Source organism: Pseudophryne corroboree, chromosome 9 (assembly GCF_028390025.1).
Source record: "Pseudophryne corroboree isolate aPseCor3 chromosome 9, aPseCor3.hap2, whole genome shotgun sequence".
In the NCBI taxonomy this organism is placed as follows: Eukaryota; Metazoa; Chordata; class Amphibia; order Anura; family Myobatrachidae; genus Pseudophryne; species Pseudophryne corroboree.
The window spans coordinates 148,208,591-148,230,111 of record NC_086452.1 but is presented as its reverse complement, the minus strand read 5'-3'; the positions used below and the strand labels follow the sequence as shown (position 1 = coordinate 148,230,111).

General features: G+C 47.0%; 1 protein-coding gene across 2 annotated transcripts in view; it reads right to left on the bottom strand.

The window, feature by feature from the left end:
• The window catches only part of SNX7 (sorting nexin 7), a 246,637-nt gene that overhangs the window by 76,748 nt on the left and 148,368 nt on the right, over window positions 1–21,521 (bottom strand). For both annotated transcript variants that reach the window (XM_063939845.1, XM_063939844.1), the window contains exons 6-7: window positions 7,678–7,877; window positions 6,236–6,322 (exon numbers count right to left, since the gene is read on the bottom strand). In XM_063939845.1, coding sequence (XP_063795915.1) covers window positions 6,236–6,322; window positions 7,678–7,877 — 287 coding nt within the window. The remainder of the gene's footprint in view (window positions 1–6,235; window positions 6,323–7,677; window positions 7,878–21,521) is intronic.

Sequence of the window (21,521 nt, the reverse complement as noted above, 5' to 3'; positions counted from 1 at the left end):
CCAAACAGCCGTTTTCGGACTTAATCCTTCCTCAGGGGAACATACATACATACATGCATACATACATACATACACACACACATAAACGGTATGGTAGACTTACCATTGATAACTCTATTTCTCCTAAGTCAACATGATAACATTGGTATATGAGGTACCAACAGCGGATCGGCACCAAACGATCAAAGCTTTCCGCCTCCCAGAATGCAGCGGGCCCGTCCCTATATCCTCGCCGGCTGGCTCAGGCAATTTAGTTGTTTTCCAAAGCTCAAGGCAGGAGCATCATAGAGAGCCCTAATCAGGCGAGAAGAACACACATGCACACCCTTCCGTACAAGAAGGAAGAGGTTATTAAGTGAAAGGATCCTCAAATCAGGTGCGTTAGGGTGGGATCCCTGTGGATCTTGCGGATGTAGGAGAAATAGAGTTATCAACAGTAAGTCTACCATAACGATTATCGATTATTTCTCTGGCAGGGTCCACAGGTTATTCACCGGATAACATTGGGATGTCCCAAAGCAATTTAGTGGTGAGGACGCTCCTGATTGGACAGGAGAATCCTTTGCCCAAATTCAGCATCCTGAGAGGCAGAGGTATCAAAGGCATAATGTCTAATGAATGTGTTAATGGAAGACCATGTGGCTGCCTTACATATCTGTTCTGCTGAAGCACCACGTTGTGCTGCCCATGACGGACCTACCTTACGAGTAGAGTGAACAGAGACATTAGCCGGAACAGGGAGATCAGCTTGAGAATATGCTTCTGAAATAGTAATTCAAAGCCACCTCGCCAGTGTCTGCTTGTCAGCAGGCCATCCTCTCTTGTGAAATCCGTAGAGAACAAAGAGGGTGTTTGTTTTTCTGATGGCACTGGTACGATCCACGTAGATCCTTAAAGCATGGACTACGTCCAGCGATGCATCTCCCGCAGAAAGGTCCAGGCCCTGGAAGGCCGGGACTACAAATTCTTCATTAAGGTGGAATTTAGACACCACCTTAGGAAGATACCCAGATTTGATTCTGAGAACCGCTCTATCTGGATAAAAAAAAAATCAGAAAAAGAGGGCGACATAACAATGCCCCTAAATCTGAAACTCTTCTAGCTGAAGCAATAGCCAGTAGAAAGAGAACTTTAGCTGTCAACCATTTAAAATCCACTAATTTTAGTGGTTCAAATGGGGCAATTTGAAGGGCCTGTAGGACTAAACTTAAGTCTCAAGGCACTGTAGGAGGAACAAAAGGAGGTTGAATGTGCAGCATTTTCTGGAAAAAAGTGTGCACATCCTGTAGGTTAGCAATTTTCTTTGGTAACCATACAGTCAATGCTGACACTTGCACTCTCAATGAAGCCACCCTTAGACCTTTGTCCATTCCTAACTGAAGGAATGCTAGGACTCTGGAAACTCTGAAAGACCTTGGATCAAATTTCCTGTCACTGCACCACTGAATATAGTCTTGCCATATTCGGTGATAAGTGTGAGCTGAGGAAGGTTTCCTTGCTCTGAGCATTGTTTGAATTATCTGTTGTGAGAATCCTCTTGTTTTCAGGATGGAAATCTCAAGAGCAACACCGTCAAAGACAGTCAATCCAGGTGCTTGAGATAGCAAGGAAACTGAGACAGTAGATCTGGACGTTGAGGGAGTAGGAATGGAGCATCCATAGACAACCTCCCCAGATCTGTGTACCAATGTCTTCTGGGCCAAGCCGGAGCTATTAGTATCACGGCACCCTTTCCTTGCTTTATCTTTCTCACCACCCTGGGTAATAAGGAGATTGGAGGAAACACATAAACCAAATGAAAGTCCCATCTCACCAATAGGGCATCCACAAAGATCGCTCTGGGATCCTTTGTTCTTGACCCGTATGCGGGAACTTTGTTGTTCTGACTGGGACACCATGAGATCTATCTCCGGTAACCCCCATTTGTCTACCAGAATCTCAAAGACCTCGGGGTGTAAAGCCCATTTGTTTGCATGAATGGTGTGTCAACTGAGAAAATAAGCGTCCCAGTTTAGGACTCCCGGAATGAACACTGCGGACGAGGCTTGATGATGAAGTTCTGCCCACTTTAACGTGCGACTTACTTAAATCATTGCATTTTGGCTGCGAGTTCCTCCCTGATGGTTGAGGTACGCTACTGCCGTTGCATTTTCCGAGCGGATTTGGACTGGTTTCCCCTGAAGGACGTTCTTTGCCTGAATAAGTGCCATATATATGGCCTGAAGTTCAATATATTTATGAGCAGGCAACTCTCTTCCTTGGTCCACTGCTCCTGGAAGCAACTCCTTCCTGACACCACTCCCCAGCCCTGAAGGCTGGCATCCGTTGTCAATATTTCCCAATCTGATATCCAAAAGCCAAAAGGGTCTCCTTTTGTCCAAATGGGATGTCTGCAGACACCAAGCTAATGACCTCCTTACTTGCAGAGGAAGTACCATAGTCTGCGTTTTTAATGTCTCATGAAAACCATTCCACTTGGAAAGGATCAGACGTTGCAGAGGCCTTGAGTGGAACGGAGCATACTCCACCATGTCGAATGTCGACACCATCGACCCCATCACATGCATTGCAGCGTGAATGGATACCTTTTGACTGTGTAGCAGCTCCTGAATCCTTGACTGAATTTTGGAAATATTGTTCAGAGATAAAATTACTCTCTGAAGACTCGAATCCAACACAAACCCCAAGTGAGTCATCCGTTGTGACGGAACCAGAGACGACTTTGCCCAATTTATGAGCCAACCTTGTCTCTGCAAACAAGCTATTGTCTGCCGCAGATGACACTGAAGCAATTCCTGAGATTGAAACAGGATTAATAAATGTCGAGGTATGGAAATATCCTTATCCCCTGCTGACGGAGATAAGATGCCATTACCACCATCATTTGGTGAACACTCTGGGAGCTGTGGCCAGTCCCCATGGTAGGGCCTGAAAAAGAAAATGTTTCTGGAGGATAGCAGACCTGAGATAGTGCTGATGGGACAGTGCTATAGGAACATGAAGCTAAGCATCCTGGATATCCAGGGATACCATAAAAGCCTCCATGGCCAAAATAATGCAATGTAAAGTCTCCATATGAAACCGAGGCACCCAAATGTACTTGTTCAGCACTTTGAGATTGAGTATGGGCCGGTACGACCCATTTGGCTTCTGGACTAGAAACAGGTTGGAATAAAAACCTTGTCTTCGCTGTACAGGAGGAACTGGAATTATCATTCCTGACTGAAGCAACTTCTGAACCGCCTCTTGCAAAGCCCTGGCCTTTGTTTCCACTGTATGACGAGCTGGTACAAAAAAAAACCTTTGAGGAAAGTGTTTCTTGAAAGCAAATGCATAACAGTGAGATACCGCTTTTTGCACCCAGGCATCTGTTGTAGACTGCTGCCAGATTGTGCAAACTGAAGAAGTCGGCCTCCCACCCTGAATTCCCCCAGGTGGAGGCCCGCACCATCAGGCTGATGGTTTATCTTGATTTGGAAGCCGGACCTCTGGTAGCCCAATGTTTTTTAGTCTTACCAGACTTGTCAGATTGAGACCGTCTGCCATAACCCTTTCCTTTTGCTTTTCCTTGAGTCCGAAAGGGCAGAAAATCTGGAAATCTAGGCTGTATTTATGTGCGGAAGGAAACGTCACTTTCTTGGAGTTAGCTTCTACCTTCAAAACACTGTTTCATTCTTTACCAAAAAGAATATCTCCAGTAAAAGGCAGAGACTCCAAGAGTCAGCTTTCCATGTACGTAGCCAAACCGCTCTGCGAGCTGCTACTGCTAAGGCGGATACTTGAGAGGCAATTGTACCCATAACCAAGGCTGCTTCTTCAATAAAAATAGGTGCCTGTTTGATATGTGCAATATGGGATTTTTACTCTCTAGATGCCATTGAAAGGTCATCCTCCAATGTATCAAGCCCAGGCTGCCACTGCTTTTGCTATCCAAGCCGAAGCCATGGCTGGTCTTATTATTGCCCCAGACAAGGAGAAAATGATTTTAAGAAAAACCATCTATTTTCCCATCCGTGACATCATTTAATGATGTTGAAGGCAGAGGTAATGTAGATTTTCGCACCAATCGGAAGACATGTGTATCTACTTTTGGAGTCACCTCCCTTTTTAAACAGTCCCCAACTGGAAGAAGATAACGGGAATTCCATTTCCTTGGAATTCTAAACTTCTTACTGGGTATAACCCAAGTCTCTTGCATAATTTCCGTCAGCTGTTCTGACTCAGGAAACCCAGTTCTAATTATTTTGGGACGTTTAAACACAGGTGCCTTAGATTTTAACGAAGGCTCTGCTGCCTCCTCTAAGGACAGAATGGCTTTCATAGCACTAATTAGCTCAGGAATATCCACTGAACTGAGACCTTCCTCCTCATCTTTGTATGCAGACCCAGAGTGCGATGAGTCCTCATCCTCAGACGAGTCCTCATCTGAAACATGTGTAGACTGTGAAAAAGTTGTTTCATGTCTATGTGATTTACTTACCACCAGCCTTTCAGCCTGTTTCTGTTGAGAGGCCGCCGATTCCTGTACTGGTTGTGATAACCCCCAGGTGGAATGTTGCATGTAAGTGTTAATAGGGTAACCTATCAATGGTATAGGAGCTGGCATTATCGGCTCAGCTATACTGGATAATGTCTGTGCAAAAGTAGCCCATGGGGGTTCAACTTGAACCTGTGCATGCCTTGGATTATTCAAGAGGCTCTGGTGAAAGCTGAAACAATTTGCACATAATCCATTTTGAACCAGATCCTGAGAGGTTAAGCCAGCTTTGCAAGACAAACATGACATGAGTGTTGGTGCTGCTGTGAAGAGTGTATCCTCCTCACCCTTGCCTCTCTTAGACACGATAAATAAATCACACACCTTTACAGTGTTAACTGCACAAATTTTGACTGCAATCACTTTGAAATTTGTTAAAGTGACATACAATCCGATCCCTCCCTACTTTACACCAGCATTGAGGATCGGAATACACAGAAACTGACAGAAAATAGTAAAGTGAGCAATCACACTAGCAATCAGTCACAGGTTATACATTAGTATAATAAGCAATATGAGCACATAATCAACTACAGATACATTTCAAGTACGTAGGAGAAACATATTACTGCATTACCTTATATAGGAGTTTAAACGTATTTAGTCGCACAGCGAAAGAAAACCGCAGCAATAGTTTACAGACTCATATGCATCAGGCACTTATCCAACTATTCGTACCAAAGGTATATAGAGACTTAGTGCTGTATCACCCGGCTCAGCAGAGTGGGATACAGGGAGACTTCACCCCGCTTCCAGGATCGATCAATACGTTAGTGAAAGCTGAGTGGATCCAGACGCTATTAGTGTACACAATCGCCCCGTGAACCTACAGTGAACACACAAACCCAAGTGAACACCGACGCACCAGTCATAAAGCTGCCTATGCTGCGACTGGGTCCGTTTAGATACAAAGCGTCTCAGACGGAAGCAGGAACTCAGTTCATGGCGGGAAACTCAGAAGAAACTGGTCATGAACCAGGGGGAGGGGCGACCAACTGCTGCCATCAACCTTTGGGATAGCGGCCTCATCCTACCCCTGGAGCCTATGATCCAGAGGCCTAGCGCTGGTGCACCCGATGTCGCAGCAGCGTCAGCGACTCTTCGGTAGTCTCCATCCTGAAACAGTGCTGCTGTGTCTCGCGTTTTCTCTACTAAGCGGAACCGATGCCTTACCTTCTCCCCGTGCTCTGGCCACAGCCTGGTAATGTCTGCTGGACTTGCTAGTACAGCCTACACAAATGCCTGCCGAAACAGCACTGTACACGTGGGTAAGCGTTGTCGCGACCCGGCGGGGAGTTGTAAGAGCAACTCTTTCTAAGGTACATATAAAATGCTTTTTTAGAAAGATCGCTCAAAAAATATAGTAAGACTATAAAAATAAAATAAAAAAGCTTATGGCTGCTAAAACCAGCAGCCCATTGACCATGGTCTGCCTCCTGCCGCATCAACAAAAAACTGAATTGCCTGAGCCAGGAGGCGGGGATATATGGACGGGCCAGTTGCATTCTGGGAGGCCGAAAGCTTTGACCATTTAGTGCCATTCCGCTGTCGCTACTTCATATCCCAATGTTATCCTGTGGATAACCTGTGGACCCTGCCGGAGAAATATATATATTTTATTACACACACCCACATCTTACACATACTGTACACACGTCACAGTACAGGTACAACAAACAACTAGATGCATTTACTTACAGTCTCTCTATCTGCTTTTCTATTCACCAGAGCATCCACTTTGACGTCAAGTTCAACCTGGATTTGATCTCTTCTTCTCAGCACTCCCTTAGGAAAAATTGAATTAAAGGTTATAAAATACTACATAAACAGACCTGCCTGTTTTATGGCTCTTCTCTATTTGTAACTCTATATCAGTAGTTGCCAGTCTTTGTGGTGATGTGACACGTCTGTCGACAGATGCCACCCAATTGATTTTTTTTGACAAATCATTATTACAAAACTAAAAATAAAGCCACAATCATGATTAAGTACATTTTTAAGCTGTCAACACCTATGAGGCTTTAGACAAACTGAAGCATCAAAGTGCGTGAAGAGTGTGAATGGGTGTAAAAGTCTAGATGAGCTAGCTAAAGTGCCAGCTGTACAAGGAACAAATGTATTAAAAAGCCAAAGCTGCTGGCCTTATCCTCGCCAATTCCAAATTGTTGCCCTACAAGCAGTGGATTGCTCAGGTAGGAATAACATTACACAAGACAATTGTTTCCCAAAATATGTGGCTAAGACCCTGAAACATAAAAAAATTTGATTGAGACACAGCGGTCTGTTGTACCAGATTTACCCAGATGGGATTGGGTGCAGACTACTAGGATGGTCATATTACAGATGTGTCCTCATACAGAGGTGCTGCAGTCATGCCAAACATCTGTTCTTGGCGTGCCAGGTCCCATGTGACTCTACCTGAGCTGATCGTGTTTTTATGTGCATCTTAATCACACTGCATTGTGACAAAGTTGCTTCATTAGACTGCACTCATTAATTTGATATGTGACACTTGCATCCGTGACTGAGTCTAAATCTGTATACAAAGTGCTAGGATATAGCAGCAGCAGCTTTTTTTCCACACTAAGTTTCGTTGTGTATGAAGACTCAGTCGCACACAGATATACAAGTGTTGCATATCAAATATGCTAAGGGGCGAAAAAGATGCTACTCCACTTGGCGCAGCTCACTCACTACAGGCATCGCGTGCTGCATGGATTATTGAGGCTATGTATATGAGGGCACACCAGTAGCTGTGCTGTGCATAGCTTGGTTAAAACACCAGGCATGTTCTAAACTAGACCTACTGTAAGCAAGGTTGCAAGGGCACTACATACAAAACATCACCACTCTGCTTTTAGAAGCTAAAGTCAAAACTGCCATAATCACCTAGTACCGTAGGTTATTTATTTACTTAATGGCACCTGCATACAAAAGAGCAAATCATGGAATAAGAACTGTTCTGGAAAAGAGGCATCTTTCTTTTTAAGTGTCTACTATTTATTTATTTATTTATTTAAATAAGGCAGTTGCTAGAAAGGGCTCCCAGAAACAATGTTAATCTGTGAATCATGTTACTGCCACTGATTCAATCTGATCCCTTGTGCAACATAAAATGTACATAATAAAACAGTACTTACAGACAGAGTTTCACTGTACAGCACATATTCATGAATAATTGGAATCAGATCACTTGAGAGCTTAGAATTCAATACTTCAGTGAACTTGCAGCATTTGTCTATGCAGGTCGCCATCCCCTTCAAGGGCTCTACTAGATCTTCTTCAGATGCTGACCATAAGGTGTAGATAGGACCATATTCTTTCAACTCCTCATAATAGTCTACACAGGAATAGAAGATAGTGAGAAAGGCATTAAAGGTAATTTATAAAAGTGCAATTGTATACTATTATATGTTTCTGGCACATATTTATAGTATATATACAATTACATGCGCCTCCCACACATTAATTTGTATACCATCATGCAACTTTTGGTGAATTGCCCATATAAAAAAACTACCCCAACTTTTGCAGGACTGGTTGTCTGGCTAAATTGCCTACAGTAGGAAAAAGGAAAAGTCTAATACCTGCCTGGGACATTTAATAAAATAATTTTTTAGATTTCTTCCTTAGAACATTGCTCAAACCAACTTCATTGTAATCATTGCTTTAGTACATATTGCTTTTGTGTGTTTGCCTGTTTTCATATGGTGAATAATTAACATGGTATCAAATTTATGATGACTCCCAATGACTCCCTGAGCATCCCCAAGAGAAAAAATATTTTGGGGGGGGGGGGGGGGGGGGGGAGAGAGGCCCCCAAAACGCATTACTTTCATCCTACAAAAAAATCCATTATTGCATTTGGGTGCAACCTGCAGAACATGAGTACACATAGTTTCTGTTTGCCAAAAGTACCCTGGTCTCTTTCCTATCTGAAGTTGCATAACTGCAGCATCCGCAGATACTGCATGACTTCAGTAGATCTATATACATGCAGGTGCACTTGGGAAAAAATGAGATCACAAAATACAATATGAGCTGTGAGGGGAAGAGAGGGAACATTTTTCCCCATTTTGATTGACCTACAGAATGTGACAAGGATTACACAAGTGGAGAGATATTTTAGAAAATTAAGACTTGGACAGGAGGAAAAACATTTGACAATAATGGGACAAGCAGATTGTTTTACTTCAGTTTGATGAGCACAAGTCGTCAATCAGCATTTTGCAAAGAAATATTTAGTGACCCACACGATGCTAATCCTACAGTATTAATACCCCTTTTCCACCAAAATCCCGGGTCCGACCTAAGATTTGGAACACTGCTTTGTCGGAATGGACTGGTGACCTGCAGCAGGGGGTTTGTGTGTGGTGAGGGGTGAGCCATCTAGGAGGGTGTCTGTCACAGCAGTCACTGGGGAGACGGCAGGGAGAGATTATAGCCTACCCGTATGAAGCGGGGACAAGCTAAAAACCGGATTGGTCCGGAACCATATAGGAGGCTGTAATCTCTCTCTCCCCAGTGACAGCGTTTTTTACCCAAACCCCATGCTATAAACAAGACTCGGGTCAGATAACCCAGAGTTAACCGTTTAACACTGCCTCTTAGCCCTGGTACTTCCTAGATTGGGTCACTGGAACCGGGTTTCTTTTTTGGGAGCCATTTCCACTGAGCTGCGTTTCAGGCTATCACGGTAATAACCTGGTGTTTTAGCGGCAGTGTAAAAGGAGTATAACTAAAGACAATGTTTATAAAAAACAAATAATTTAAATATATTTAACATTATTAGATGCTTTAACACTATAGCAAGGAAATATAATATACAGAAAAGACAAAAGTCACCCAAAATAATCCTTAACCAAGGAGGTGAAAACAGTGTCAAAACACAATGGCCCTCATTCCGAGTTGATCGCTCGCTGCCGATTTTTGCAGTGCAGCGATCAGGTAAAAAAAATAAGAATTTACTTACCGATAATTCTATTTCTCATAGTCCGTAGTGGATGCTGGGACTCCGTAAGGACCATGGGGAATAGCGGCTCCGCAGGAGACTGGGCACAAAAGTAAAAGCTTGAACTAGCTGGTGTGCACTGGCTCCTCCCCCTATGACCCTCCTCCAAGCCTCAGTTAGGATACTGTGCCCGGACGAGCGTACATAATAAGTAAGGATATTGAATCCCGGGTAAGACTCATACCAGCCACACCAATCACACCGTACAACCTGTGATCTGAACCCAGTTAACAGTATGATAAACGAAGGAGCCTCTGAAAAGATGGCTCACAACAATAATAACCCGAATTTTGTAACAATAACTATATACAAGTATTGCAGACAATCCGCACTTGGGATGGGCGCCCAGCATCCACTACGGACTATGAGAAATAGAATTATCGGTAAGTAAATTCTTATTTTCTCTAACGTCCTAAGTGGATGCTGGGACTCCGTAAGGACCATGGGGATTATACCAAAGCTCCCAAACGGGCGGGAGAGTGCGGATGACTCTGCAGCACCGAATGAGAGAACTCCAGGTCCTCCTCAGCCAGGGTATCAAATTTGTAGAATTTAGCAAACGTGTTTGCCCCTGACCAAGTAGCTGCTCGGCAAAGTTGTAAAGCCGAGACCCCTCGGGCAGCCGCCCAAGATGAGCCCACCTTCCTTGTGGAATGGGCTTTTACAGATTTTGGCTGTGGCAGGCCTGCCACAGAATGTGCAAGCTGAATTGTACTACAAATCCAACGAGCAATCGTCTGCTTAGAAGCAGGAGCACCCAGCTTGTTGGGTGCATACAGGATAAACAGAGAGTCAGATTTCCTGACTCCAGCCGTCCTGGAAATATATATTTTCAGGGCCCTGACTACGTCCAGTAACTTGGAGTCCTCCAAGTCCCTAGTAGCCGCAGGCACCACAATAGGCTGGTTCACGTGAAACGCTGAAACCACCTTTGGGAGAAATTGAGGACGAGTCCTCAATTCTGCCCTATCCGTGTGAAAAATCAGGTAAGGGCTTTTATAAGATAAAGCCGCCAATTCTGAGACACGCCTGGCTGAAGCCAGGGCTAACAGCATTACCACCTTCCATGTGAGATATTTTAATTCCACAGTGGTGAGTGGTTCAAACCAATGTGATTTTAGGAACCCCAAAACCACATTGAGATCCCAAGGTGCCACCGGGGGCACAAAAGGAGGCTGTATATGCAGTACCCCTTTGACAAACGTCTGGACTTCAGGCACTGAAGCCAGTTCTTTTTGGAAGAAAATCGACAGGGCCGAAATTTGAACCTTAATGGACCCTAATTTTAGGCCCATAGACAGTCCTGTTTGCAGGAAATGTAGGAAGCGACCCAGTTGAAATTCCTCTGTAGGGGCCTCTTTGGCCTCACACCACGCAACATATTTTCGCCAAATGCGGTGATAATGTTTTGCGGTTACATCCTTCCTGGCCTTTATCAGGGTAGGGATGACTTCTTCTGGAATGCCTTTTTCCTTCAGGATCCGGCGTTCAACCGCCATGCCGTCAAACGCAGCCGCGGTAAGTCTTGGAACAGACAAGGTCCCTGCTGGAGCAGGTCCTTTCTTAGAGGTAGAGGCCACGGGTCCTCCGTGAGCATCTCTTGAAGTTCCGGGTACCAAGTCCTTCTTGGCCAATCCGGAACCACGAGTATAGTTCTTACTCCTCTCCTTTTTATGATTCTCAGTACTTTTGGTATGAGAGGCAGAGGAGGGAATACATACACTGACTGGTACACCCATGGTGTTACCAGAGCGTCCACCGCTATTGCCTGAGGGTCCCTTGACCTGGCGCAATATCTGTCTAGTTTTTTGTTGAGACGGGACGCCATCATGTCCACCTTTGGTCTTTCCCAACGGTTTACCATCTCTTGGAAGACTTCTGGATGAAGTCCCCACTCCCCCGGGTGAAGGTCGTGTCTGCTGAGGAAGTCCGCTTCCCAGTTGTCCACTCCCGGAATGAACACTGCTGACAGTGCTATCACATGATTCTCCGCCCAGCGAAGAATCCTTGCAGCTTCTGCCATCGCCCTCCTGCTTCTCGTGCCGCCCTGTCTGTTTACGTGGGCGACTGACGTGATGTTGTCCGATTGGATCAATACCGCCTGACCCTGAAGCAGGGGTTTTGCTTGACTTAGGGCATTGTAAATGGCCCTTAGTTCCAGAATGTTTATATGAAGAGATGTTTCCATGCTTGACCACAAGCCCTGGAAATTTTGTCCCTGTGTGACTGCTCCCCAGCCTCTCAGGCTGGCATCTGTGGTCACCAGGATCCAATCCTGAATGCCGAATCTGCGGTCCTCTAGTAGATGAGCACTCTGCAGCCACCACAGAAGAGACACCCTTGTCCTTGGCGACAGGGTTATCCGCTGATGCATCTGAAGATGCGATCCGGACCATTTGTCCAGAAGATCCCACTGAAACGTTCTTGCATGGAATCTTCCGAATGGAATCGCTTCGTAAGAAGCCACCATTTTTCCCAGGACCCTCGTGCACTGATGCACTGACACCTGGCCTGGTTTTAGGAGATTCCTGACTAGCTTGGATAACTCCCTGGCCTTCTCCTCTGGGAGAAACACCTTTTTCTGGACTGTGTCCAGAATCATTCCTAGGAACAGGAGACGTGTCGTTGGAATCAGCTGCGATTTTGGAATATTTAGAATCCACCCGTGCTGACGTAACACTAACTGAGATAGTGCTACTCCGACTTCTAACTGTTCCCTGGACCTTGCCCTTGTCAGGAGATCGTCCAAGTAAGGGATAATTAAAACGCCTTTTCTTCGAAGAAGAATCATCATTTCGGCCATTACCTTGGTAAAGACCCGAGGTGCCGTGGACAACCCAAACGGCAGCGTCTGAAACTGATAATGACAGTTTTGTACTACAAACCTGAGGTACCCTTGGTGAGAAGGGTAGATTGGGACGTGGAGATAAGCATCTTTGATGTCCAGAGACACCATATAGTCCCCTTCTTCCAGGTTTGCTATCACTGCTCTGAGTGACTCCATCTTGAATTTGAACCTATTTATGTAAGTGTTCAAGGATTTTAGATTTTAAATTGGTCTCACCGAGCCGTCCGGCTTCGGTACCACAAACAGCGTGGAATAATACCCCTTTCCCTGTTGTAGGAGAGGTACCTTGATTATCACCTGCTGGGAATACAGCTTGTGAATGGCTTCCAAAACTGCCTCCCTGTCGGAGGGAGACTTTGGTAGAGCAGACTTCAGGAACCGGCGAGGGGGAGACGTCTCGAATTCCAGTTTGTACCCCTGTGATACTACCTGCAGAATCCAGGGGTCCACTTGCGAGTGAGCCCACTGCGCGTTGAAATTTTTGAGACGGGCCCCCACCGTGTCCGAGTCCGCTTGTAAAGCCCCAGCGTCATGCTGAAGACTTGGCAGAAGCAGAGGAGGGTTTCTGCTCCTGGGAAGAGGCTGCCTGGTGCAGTCTTTTTCCTCTTCCTCTGCCCCGGGGCAGAAATGAGTGGCCTTTTGCCCGCCTGTACTTATGGGAACGAAAGGACTGAGTTTGAAAAGACTGTGTCTTTTTCTGCTGAGAGGTGACCTGGGGTAAAAAGGTGGACTTTCCGGCCGTTGCCGTGGCCACCAGGTCCGATAGACCGGCCCCAAATAACTCCTCCCCTTTATACGGCAATACTTCCATATGTCGTTTGGAATCCGCATCCCCTGACCACTGTCGCGTCCATAACGCTCTTCTGGCAGAAATGGACATAGCACTCACTCTTGATGCCAGGGTGCAAATATCCCTCTGTGCATCACGCATATATAGTAATGCATCCTTCAAATGCTCTATAGTTAGTAATATACTGTCCCTATCCAGGGTATCAATATTTTCAGTCAGGGAATCCGACCACGCCACTCCAGCACTGCACATCCAGGCTGATGCGATTGCTGGTCGCAGTATAACACCAGTATGTGTGTATATACCCTTCAGGATATTTTCCAGCCTTCTATCCGCTGTCTTTGAGGGCGGCCGTATCAGGAGACGGTAACGCTACTTGTTTAGATAAACGTGTGAGCGCTTTATCTACTCTAGGGGGTGTTTCCCAACGCGCCCTAACCTCTGGCGGGAAAGGGTATAGTGCCAATAATTTATTAGAAATTAGCACTTTTTTATCGGGGGAAACCCACGCTTTATCACACACCTCATTTAATTCATCTGACTCAGGAAAAGCTACTGGTAGTTTTTTCACTCCCCACATAATACCCTTCTTTGTGGTACTTGTAGTGTCAGAAATGTTCAATGCCTCCTTCATTGCCGTGATCATGTAACGTGTGGCCCTACTGGACATTACGTTTGTCTTCCGTGTCTGGGTCTGTGTCGACCCACTGAGGTAACGGGCGTTTTATCGCCCCTGACGGTGTCTGAGACGCCTGGACAGGCACTAATTGATTTGTCGGCTGTCTCATGTCGTCAACAGTTTTTTGTAAAGTGCTGACATTGTCACGTAGTTCTTTAAATACAACCATCCAGTCAGGTGTCGACTCCCTAGGGGGTGACATCACTAACACAGGCAATTGCTCTGCTTCCACATCATTTTCCTCCTCATACATGTCGACACAATCGTACCGACACCCAGCACACACACAGGGAATGCTCTGATAGAGGACAGGACCCCACTAGCCCTTTGGGGAGACAGAGGGAGAGTTTGCCAGCACACACCAGAGCGCTATATATATATATATATAGGGATAACCTTATATAAGTGTTACTCCCTTTTATAGCTGCTGTTTATAATTTAGCTGCCAATAGTGCCCCCCCTCTCTCGTTTTTACCCTGATTCTGTAGGGACTGCAGGGGAGAGTCAGGGAGCCGTCCTTCCAGCGGAACTGTGAGGGAAAATGGCGCTTGTGTGCTGAGGAGATAAGGCCGTCGTGAAGGGGCGGAGCCTATCTCCCGCTTTTTTCTGGAAAACTGGCAGGGGTTAAATACATCCATATAGCCCAGGAGCTATATGTGATGTATTTCTTTTGCCATCCTAAGGTATTTCTATCTTTATTGCGTCTCAGGGCGCTCCCCCCCAGCGCCCTGCACCCTCAGTGACCGGAGTGTGAAGTGTGCTGAGAGCAATGGCGCACAGCTGCAGTGCTGTGCGCTACCTTAGTTGAAGACAGGAACGTCTTCTGCCGCCGATTTCACCGGACCTCTTCGTTCTTCTGGCTCTGTAAGGGGGCCGGCGGCGCGGCTCCGGGACCCATCCAGGCTGAACCTGTGATCGTCCCTCTGGAGCTAATGTCCAGTAGCCTAAGAAACCCAATCCACTCTGCACGCACGTGAGTTCGTTTCTTCTCCCCTTAGTCCCACGATGCAGTGAGCCTGTTGCCAGCAGGACTCACTGAAAATAAAAAACCTAAAATAAACTTTTACTCTAAGCACAAGGTCTAGCAGCTCTTTTTCGTCGCTCTGTAAATTGGTGAGTGATTGACAGGAAGTGGGTGTTTTTGGGTGGTAACTGACTGTTTACCGGGAGTGTGCTAAAAAACGCAGGCGTGTCAGGTGAAAACGCAGGCGTGCCTAGGGTAACGGGGGAGTGGCTGGCCGAACGCAGGGCATGTTTGTGACGTCAAAGCAGGAACTAAACAGACTGAAGTGATCGAAAGGAAGGAGTAAGTTTCGAGCTGCTCAGAAAATGCACAAACTTTTTTTGGAGCAGTTTTGCTATCCTTTCGTTTGCACTTCTGCTAAGACACACTCCCAGAGGGCGGCGGCTTAGCGTTTGCACTGCTGCTAAAAGCAGCTAGCGAGCGATCAACTCGGAATGAGGGCCAATATCACATCAATATATCAGAAATTAAAAAATATATATATTTATTATATAAATCCCACATTTGTTAAATAACTTTTCCCCGCTGACTCTTCTGCTCTACCTGAGTCTGTCTAGCTGATGGATAACAGACTCATGCAAAGAAGCCAAGAGAAAGATGGGGCATTGTACTTGAAGTCCAAATTAAGACATAAATCTACTTCTTATTTTACCACTCCTAGTTGCCAGAAGCAATCTCTCTATATAGCCAAAAGTCAATGAGCCAGTTAGAGAATGTTACAATTATACGTACACAACTGACTAGAATCAAATTAAATCAAATCAGACACAATAATATGCAATATAGCCGTTAAATGCAATATAATCCTTTATTTATATGGTGCCACAAGGTTTGTGTAGCACCTTCTAAAGCACACACAGAAACAATGCAAGTAAACAGCGAAAAAGACAGAGTACAACACACTGCAAAACGTAGAATACAATTTATGTAAACATAACTGCATGTAGATGTAATAATAAGAATTTACTCACCGGTATTCTATTTCTCGTAGTCCGTAGTGGATGCTGGGAACTCCGTAAGGACCATGGGGAATAGACGGCTCCGCAGGAGACTGGGCACATCTAAAGAAAGATTTAGGACTATCTGGTGTGCACTGGCTCCTTCCCCTATGACCCTCCTCCAAGCCTCAGTTAGGACACTGTGCCCGGAAGAGCTGACACAATAAGGAAGGATTTTGAATCCCGGGTAAGACTCATACCAGCCACACCAATCACACGTATAACTCGTGATAGGAACCCCGGTTAACAGTATGATAACAAAAGGAGCCTCTGAACAGATGGCTCGCAATAATAACCCGATTTGTGTAACAATAACTATTTACAAGTATTGCAGACAATCCGCACTTGGGATGGGCGCCCAGCATCCACTACGGACTACGAGAAATAGAATTACCGGTGAGTAAATTCTTATTTTCTCTGACGTCCTAGTGGATGCTGGGAACTCCGTAAGGACCATGGGGATTATACCAAAGCTCCCAAACGGGTGGGAGAGTGCGGACGACTCTGCAACACCGAATGAGAGAACTCCAGGTCCTCCTCAGCCAGGGTATCAAATTTGTAGAATTTTGCAAACGTGTTTGCCCCTGACCAAGTAGCAGCTCGGCAAAGTTGTAAAGCCGAGACCCCTCGGGCAGCCGCCCAAGATGAGCCCACCTTCCTTGTGGAATGGGCTTTTACAGATTTAGGCTGCGGCAGTCCCACCGCAGAATGCGCCAGCTGAATAGTGCTACAAATCCAGCGCGCGATAGTCTGCTTAGAAGCAGGAGCACCCAGTTTGTTGGGTGCATACAGGATAAACAGCGAGTCAGTTTTCCTGACTCCAGCCGTCCTGGAAACATAAATTTTCAGGGCCCTGACTACGTCCAGTAACTTGGAATCCTCCAAGTTCCCAGCAGCCGCAGGCACCACAATAGGCTGGTTCAAGTGAAACGCTGATACCACCTTCGGGAGAAACTGAAGACGAGTCCTCAATTCTGCCCTATCCATATGGAAAATCAGATAAGGGCTTTTATAGGACAAAGCCGCCAATTCTGACACACGCCTGGCCGAAGCCAGGGCCAACAGCATGACCACTTTCCACGTGAGATATTTCACATCCACAGTCTTAAGTGGTTCAAACCAATGTGATTTCAGGAACTCCAAAACCACATTGAAATCCCAAGGTGCCACTGGGGGCACAAAAGGAGGCTGAATATGCAGAACTCCCTTGACAAAAGTCTGAACTTCAGGCAGGGAAGCCAGTTCTTTCTGGAAGAAAATCGACAGGGCCGAAATCTGGACCTTAATGGACCCCAACTTGAGGCCCAACGTCACCCCTGCTTGTAGGAAATGCAGGAATCGCCCCAGTTGAAATTCCTCCGTTGGGGCCTTCCTGGCCTCACACCAAGCAACATATTTTCGCCAATGCGGTGATAATGTTTTGCGGTGACATCCTTCCTGGCTTTGATCAGGGTAGGGATGACTTCCTCCGGAATGCCCTTTTCCTTCAGGATCCGGTGTTCAACCGCCATGCCGTCAAACGCAGCCGCGGTAAGTCTTGGAACAGACAGGGCCCCTGCTGCAGCAGGTCCTGTCTGAGCGGCAGAGGCCAAGGGTCCTCTGAAAGCATCTCTTGAAGTTCCGGGTACCAAGCTCTTCTTGGCCAATCCGGAACCACGAGTATAGTTTTCACTCCTCGCCTTCGTATTACCTTGGGAATGAGAGGCAGAGGAGGAAACACATAAACCGACTGGTACACCCACGGTGTTACTAGAGCGTCCACAGCGATCGCCTGAGGGTCCCTTGACCTGGAGCAATTCCACCTGTGGTCTTTCCCACCGGTTTACCAGTATTTGGAAGACTTCTGGATGAAGTCCCCATTCTCCCGGGTGGAGGTCGTGCCTGCTGAGGAAGTCTGCTTCCCAGTTGTCCACTCCCGGAATGAACACTGCTGTCAGTGCCAACACATGATTTTCCGCCCATCGGAGAATCCTTGTGGCTTCTGCCATTGCCCTCCTGCTTCTTGTGCCGCCCTGTCTGTTTACATGGGCGACCGCCGTGATGTTGTCTGATTGGATCAGTACCGGCTGGTTCTGAAGGAGGGGCCTTGCGTGGCTTAGGGCATTGTAAATGGCCCTTAGCTCCAGAATATTTATGTGAAGCGAAATCTCCTGATTTGACCACAGTCCTTGGAAATTTCTTCCCTGTGTGACTGCCCCCCAGCCCCGAAGGCTGGCATCCGTGGTCACCAGGACCGAGTCCTGTATTCCGAATCTGCGGCCCTCTAGTAGATGAGCCCTCTGCAGCCACCACAGCAGCGACACCCTGGTCCTTGCCGACAGGGTTATCCGCTGTTGCATCTGGAGATGGGACCCGGACCATTTGTCCAACAGGTCCCACTGGAAAGTCCTTGCGTGGAACCTTCCGAATGGAATTGCTTCGTACGAAGCTACCATTTTTCCCAGGACTCGTGTGCATTGATGTACCGACACCTGTCCCGGTTTTAGGAGGTCTCTGACTAGAGATGACAACTCCTCGGCTTTTTCCACTGGAAGAAAAACTTTTTTCTGGTCTGTGTCCAGAATCATTCCCAGGAACAGAAGACGTGTCGTCGGGACCAGCTGTGACTTTGGAATATTGAGAATCCAGCCGTGCTGTTGTAGCACTTCCCGAGAAAATGCTACCCCCACTACCAACTGTTCCTTGGACCTCGCCTTTGTCAGGAGATCGTCCAAGTACGGGATAATTAAAACTCCCTTCTTGCGAAGGAGTATCATCATTTCGGCCATTACCTTGGTAAAGACCCAAACGGCAGCGTCTGGAACTGATAGTGACAGTCCTGTACCACAAATCTGAGGTACTCCTGGTGAGGGGGGTAAATGGGGACATGTAGGTACGCATCATTGATGTCCAGGGAGACCATGTAATCCCCCTCGTCCAGGCTCGCAATAACCGCCCTGAGCGATTCCATCTTGAACCTTTTGATATAAGTGTTCAAGGATTTTAAATTTAAGATGGGCCTCACCGAACCGTCCGGTTTCGGTACCACAACCATTGTGGAATAGTAACCCTTTCCTTGCTGAAGGAGGGGTACCTTGACAATCACTTGCTGTGAATACAGTTACTGGATAGCCACCAACACTGCCTCCCTGACAGAGGGAGTTGCTGGTAAGGCAGATTTTAGAAAACGGCGGGGGGGGGGGGGGGGGGGGGGGGGAGGGACGTCTCGAATTCCAGCCTGTACCCCTGAGATACTACTTGAAGGATCCAGGGATCCACCTGTGAGAGAGCCCACTGTGTGCTGAAATTTCTGAGACGGGCCCCCCACCGTACCCGGGTCCGCCTGTGAAGCCCCAGCGTCATGCTGTGGACTTACCGGACGCGGGGGAGGACTTTTGCTCTTGGGAACTGGCTGTATGCTGCAGCTTTTTCCCTCTACCTTTGCCTCTCGGCAGAAAGGATGCGCCTCGAGCCCTCTTGTGTTTATGGGGCCGAAAGGACTGTACTTGATAATACGGTGCTTTCTTTTGCTGTGGGGTAGCCTGTGGCAAAATGTCGATTTCCCAGCCGTAGCTGTGGAAACGAGGTCTGAAAGACCATCCCCAACAGTTCCCTATCCAGGGTATCAATATTATCCGACAGGGAATCTGACCACGCAGCAGCAGCACTGCACATCCATGCTGATGCAATCGCTGGTCGCAATATAATGCCCGTGTGTGTATATATAGCTTTTAGGGTAGCTTCCTGCCTTCTATCAGCAGGATCCTTTAGGGCGGCCGTATCCGGAGACGGTAGTGCCACCTGTTTTGATAAACGTGTAAGCGCTTTATCTACCCTAGGGGATGTTTCCCAACGTGACCTATCCTCTGGCGGGAAAGGGTACGCTGCCAATAACCGTTTAGAAATTATCAATTTCTTATCGGGGGAAGTCCAGGCTTCCTCACACACCTCATTTAATTCCTCAGATGCAGGAAAAACTACTGGTAGTTTTTTCTCACCGAACATAATACCCTTTTTTGTGGTACCTGGGGTACTATCAGAAATGTGTAATACATTTTTCATTGCCTCAATCATGTAACGGGTGGACCTATTGGAGGGTACACTAGTCTCATCGTCGTCAACACTGGAGTCGGTATCAGTGTCGACATCTGTGTCTGTCATCTGAGGTAGCGGTTTTAAAGCCCCTGATGACATTTGAGACGCTGGAACAGTCACAAGCTGAGTAGCCGGCTGTCCTATGTCGTCAAACCTTTTATGTAAGGAGCTGACACTGTCACGTAATTCCTTCCATAAGTCCATCCACACAGGTGTCGACCCCTCAGGGGGTGACAACACATTTAAAGGCATTTGCTCTGCCTCCACATCATTTTCCTCATCATACATGTCGACACAGCGGTACCGACACACAGCACACACACAGGGAATGCTCTGACAGAGGACAGGACCCCACAAAGCCCTTTGGGGAGACAGAGGGAGAGTATGCCAGCACACACCAGAGCGCTATATACCACAGGGATATCACCTATAAAAAGAGTGTTTTCCCCATATAGCTGCATATATATATTATACTGCGCCTAAATATGTGCCCCCCCTCTCTTTTTTACCCTTTCTGTAGTGCAGGACTGCAGGGGAGAGCCAGGGAGCGATCCTTCCAGCGAAGCTGTGAGGGAAAATGGCGCCAGTGTGCTGAGGGAGATGGCTCCGCCCCTTTTTCGGCGGGCTTTCTCCCGATATTTTAATATTTCTGGCAGGGGTTAATATACACCTATATAGCCTCTGGGGCTATATATGGTGTCAGTTTGCCAGCCAAGGTGTTATTTATTGCTGCTCAGGGCGCCCCCCCCCAGCGCCCTGCACCCATCAGTGACCGAAGTGTGTGGTGTGCATGAGGAGCAATGGCGCACAGCTGCAGTGCTGTGCGCTACCTTGGAGAAGACAGAAGTCTTCAGCCGCCGATTTTCCGGACCTTCTTGCTTCTGGCTCTGTAAGGGGGACGGCGGCGCGGCTCCGGGAACGGACGACGAGGTCGGGTCCTGTGTGCGATCCCTCTGGAGCTAATGGTGTCCAGTAGCCTAAGAAGCCCAAGCTACCACCACTTAGGTAGGTTCGCTTCTTCTCCCCTTAGTCCCTCGGTGCAGTGAGCCTGTTGCCAGCAGGTCTCACAGTAAAATAAAAAACCTAAATTATACTTTCTTTCTAGGAGCTCAGGAGAGCCCCTAGTGTGCATCCAGCTCAGCCGGGCACAGAAATCTAACTGAGGCTTGGAGGAGGGTCATAGGGGGAGGAGCCAGTGCACACCAGATAGTCCTAAATGTTTCTTTAGATGTGCCCAGTCTCCTGCGGAGCCGTCTATTCCCCATGGTCCTTACGGAGTTCCCAGCATCCACTAGGACGTCAGAGAAATCCAGAAAAGCAGCACCGGCTGAACCCGAAGGTTTGGTGCTGCTGTTGACATGGAAAATTGAGGAAAAGAAAAGAGCATGAGTGAGGAGGGGTGTGGGGTGCTTACACGAGTTTACAATCTATGGGGAGGGGCAGACAGGCAGTGGTAACACAAAGGGGCGATACAGTGTATGAGGAGCATGAAGCAGCTGCTTAGGACGAGAGCTGGAAGGCTTTAACAAAAAAGTGGGTATTCAGAGTCCGTTTGAGGCT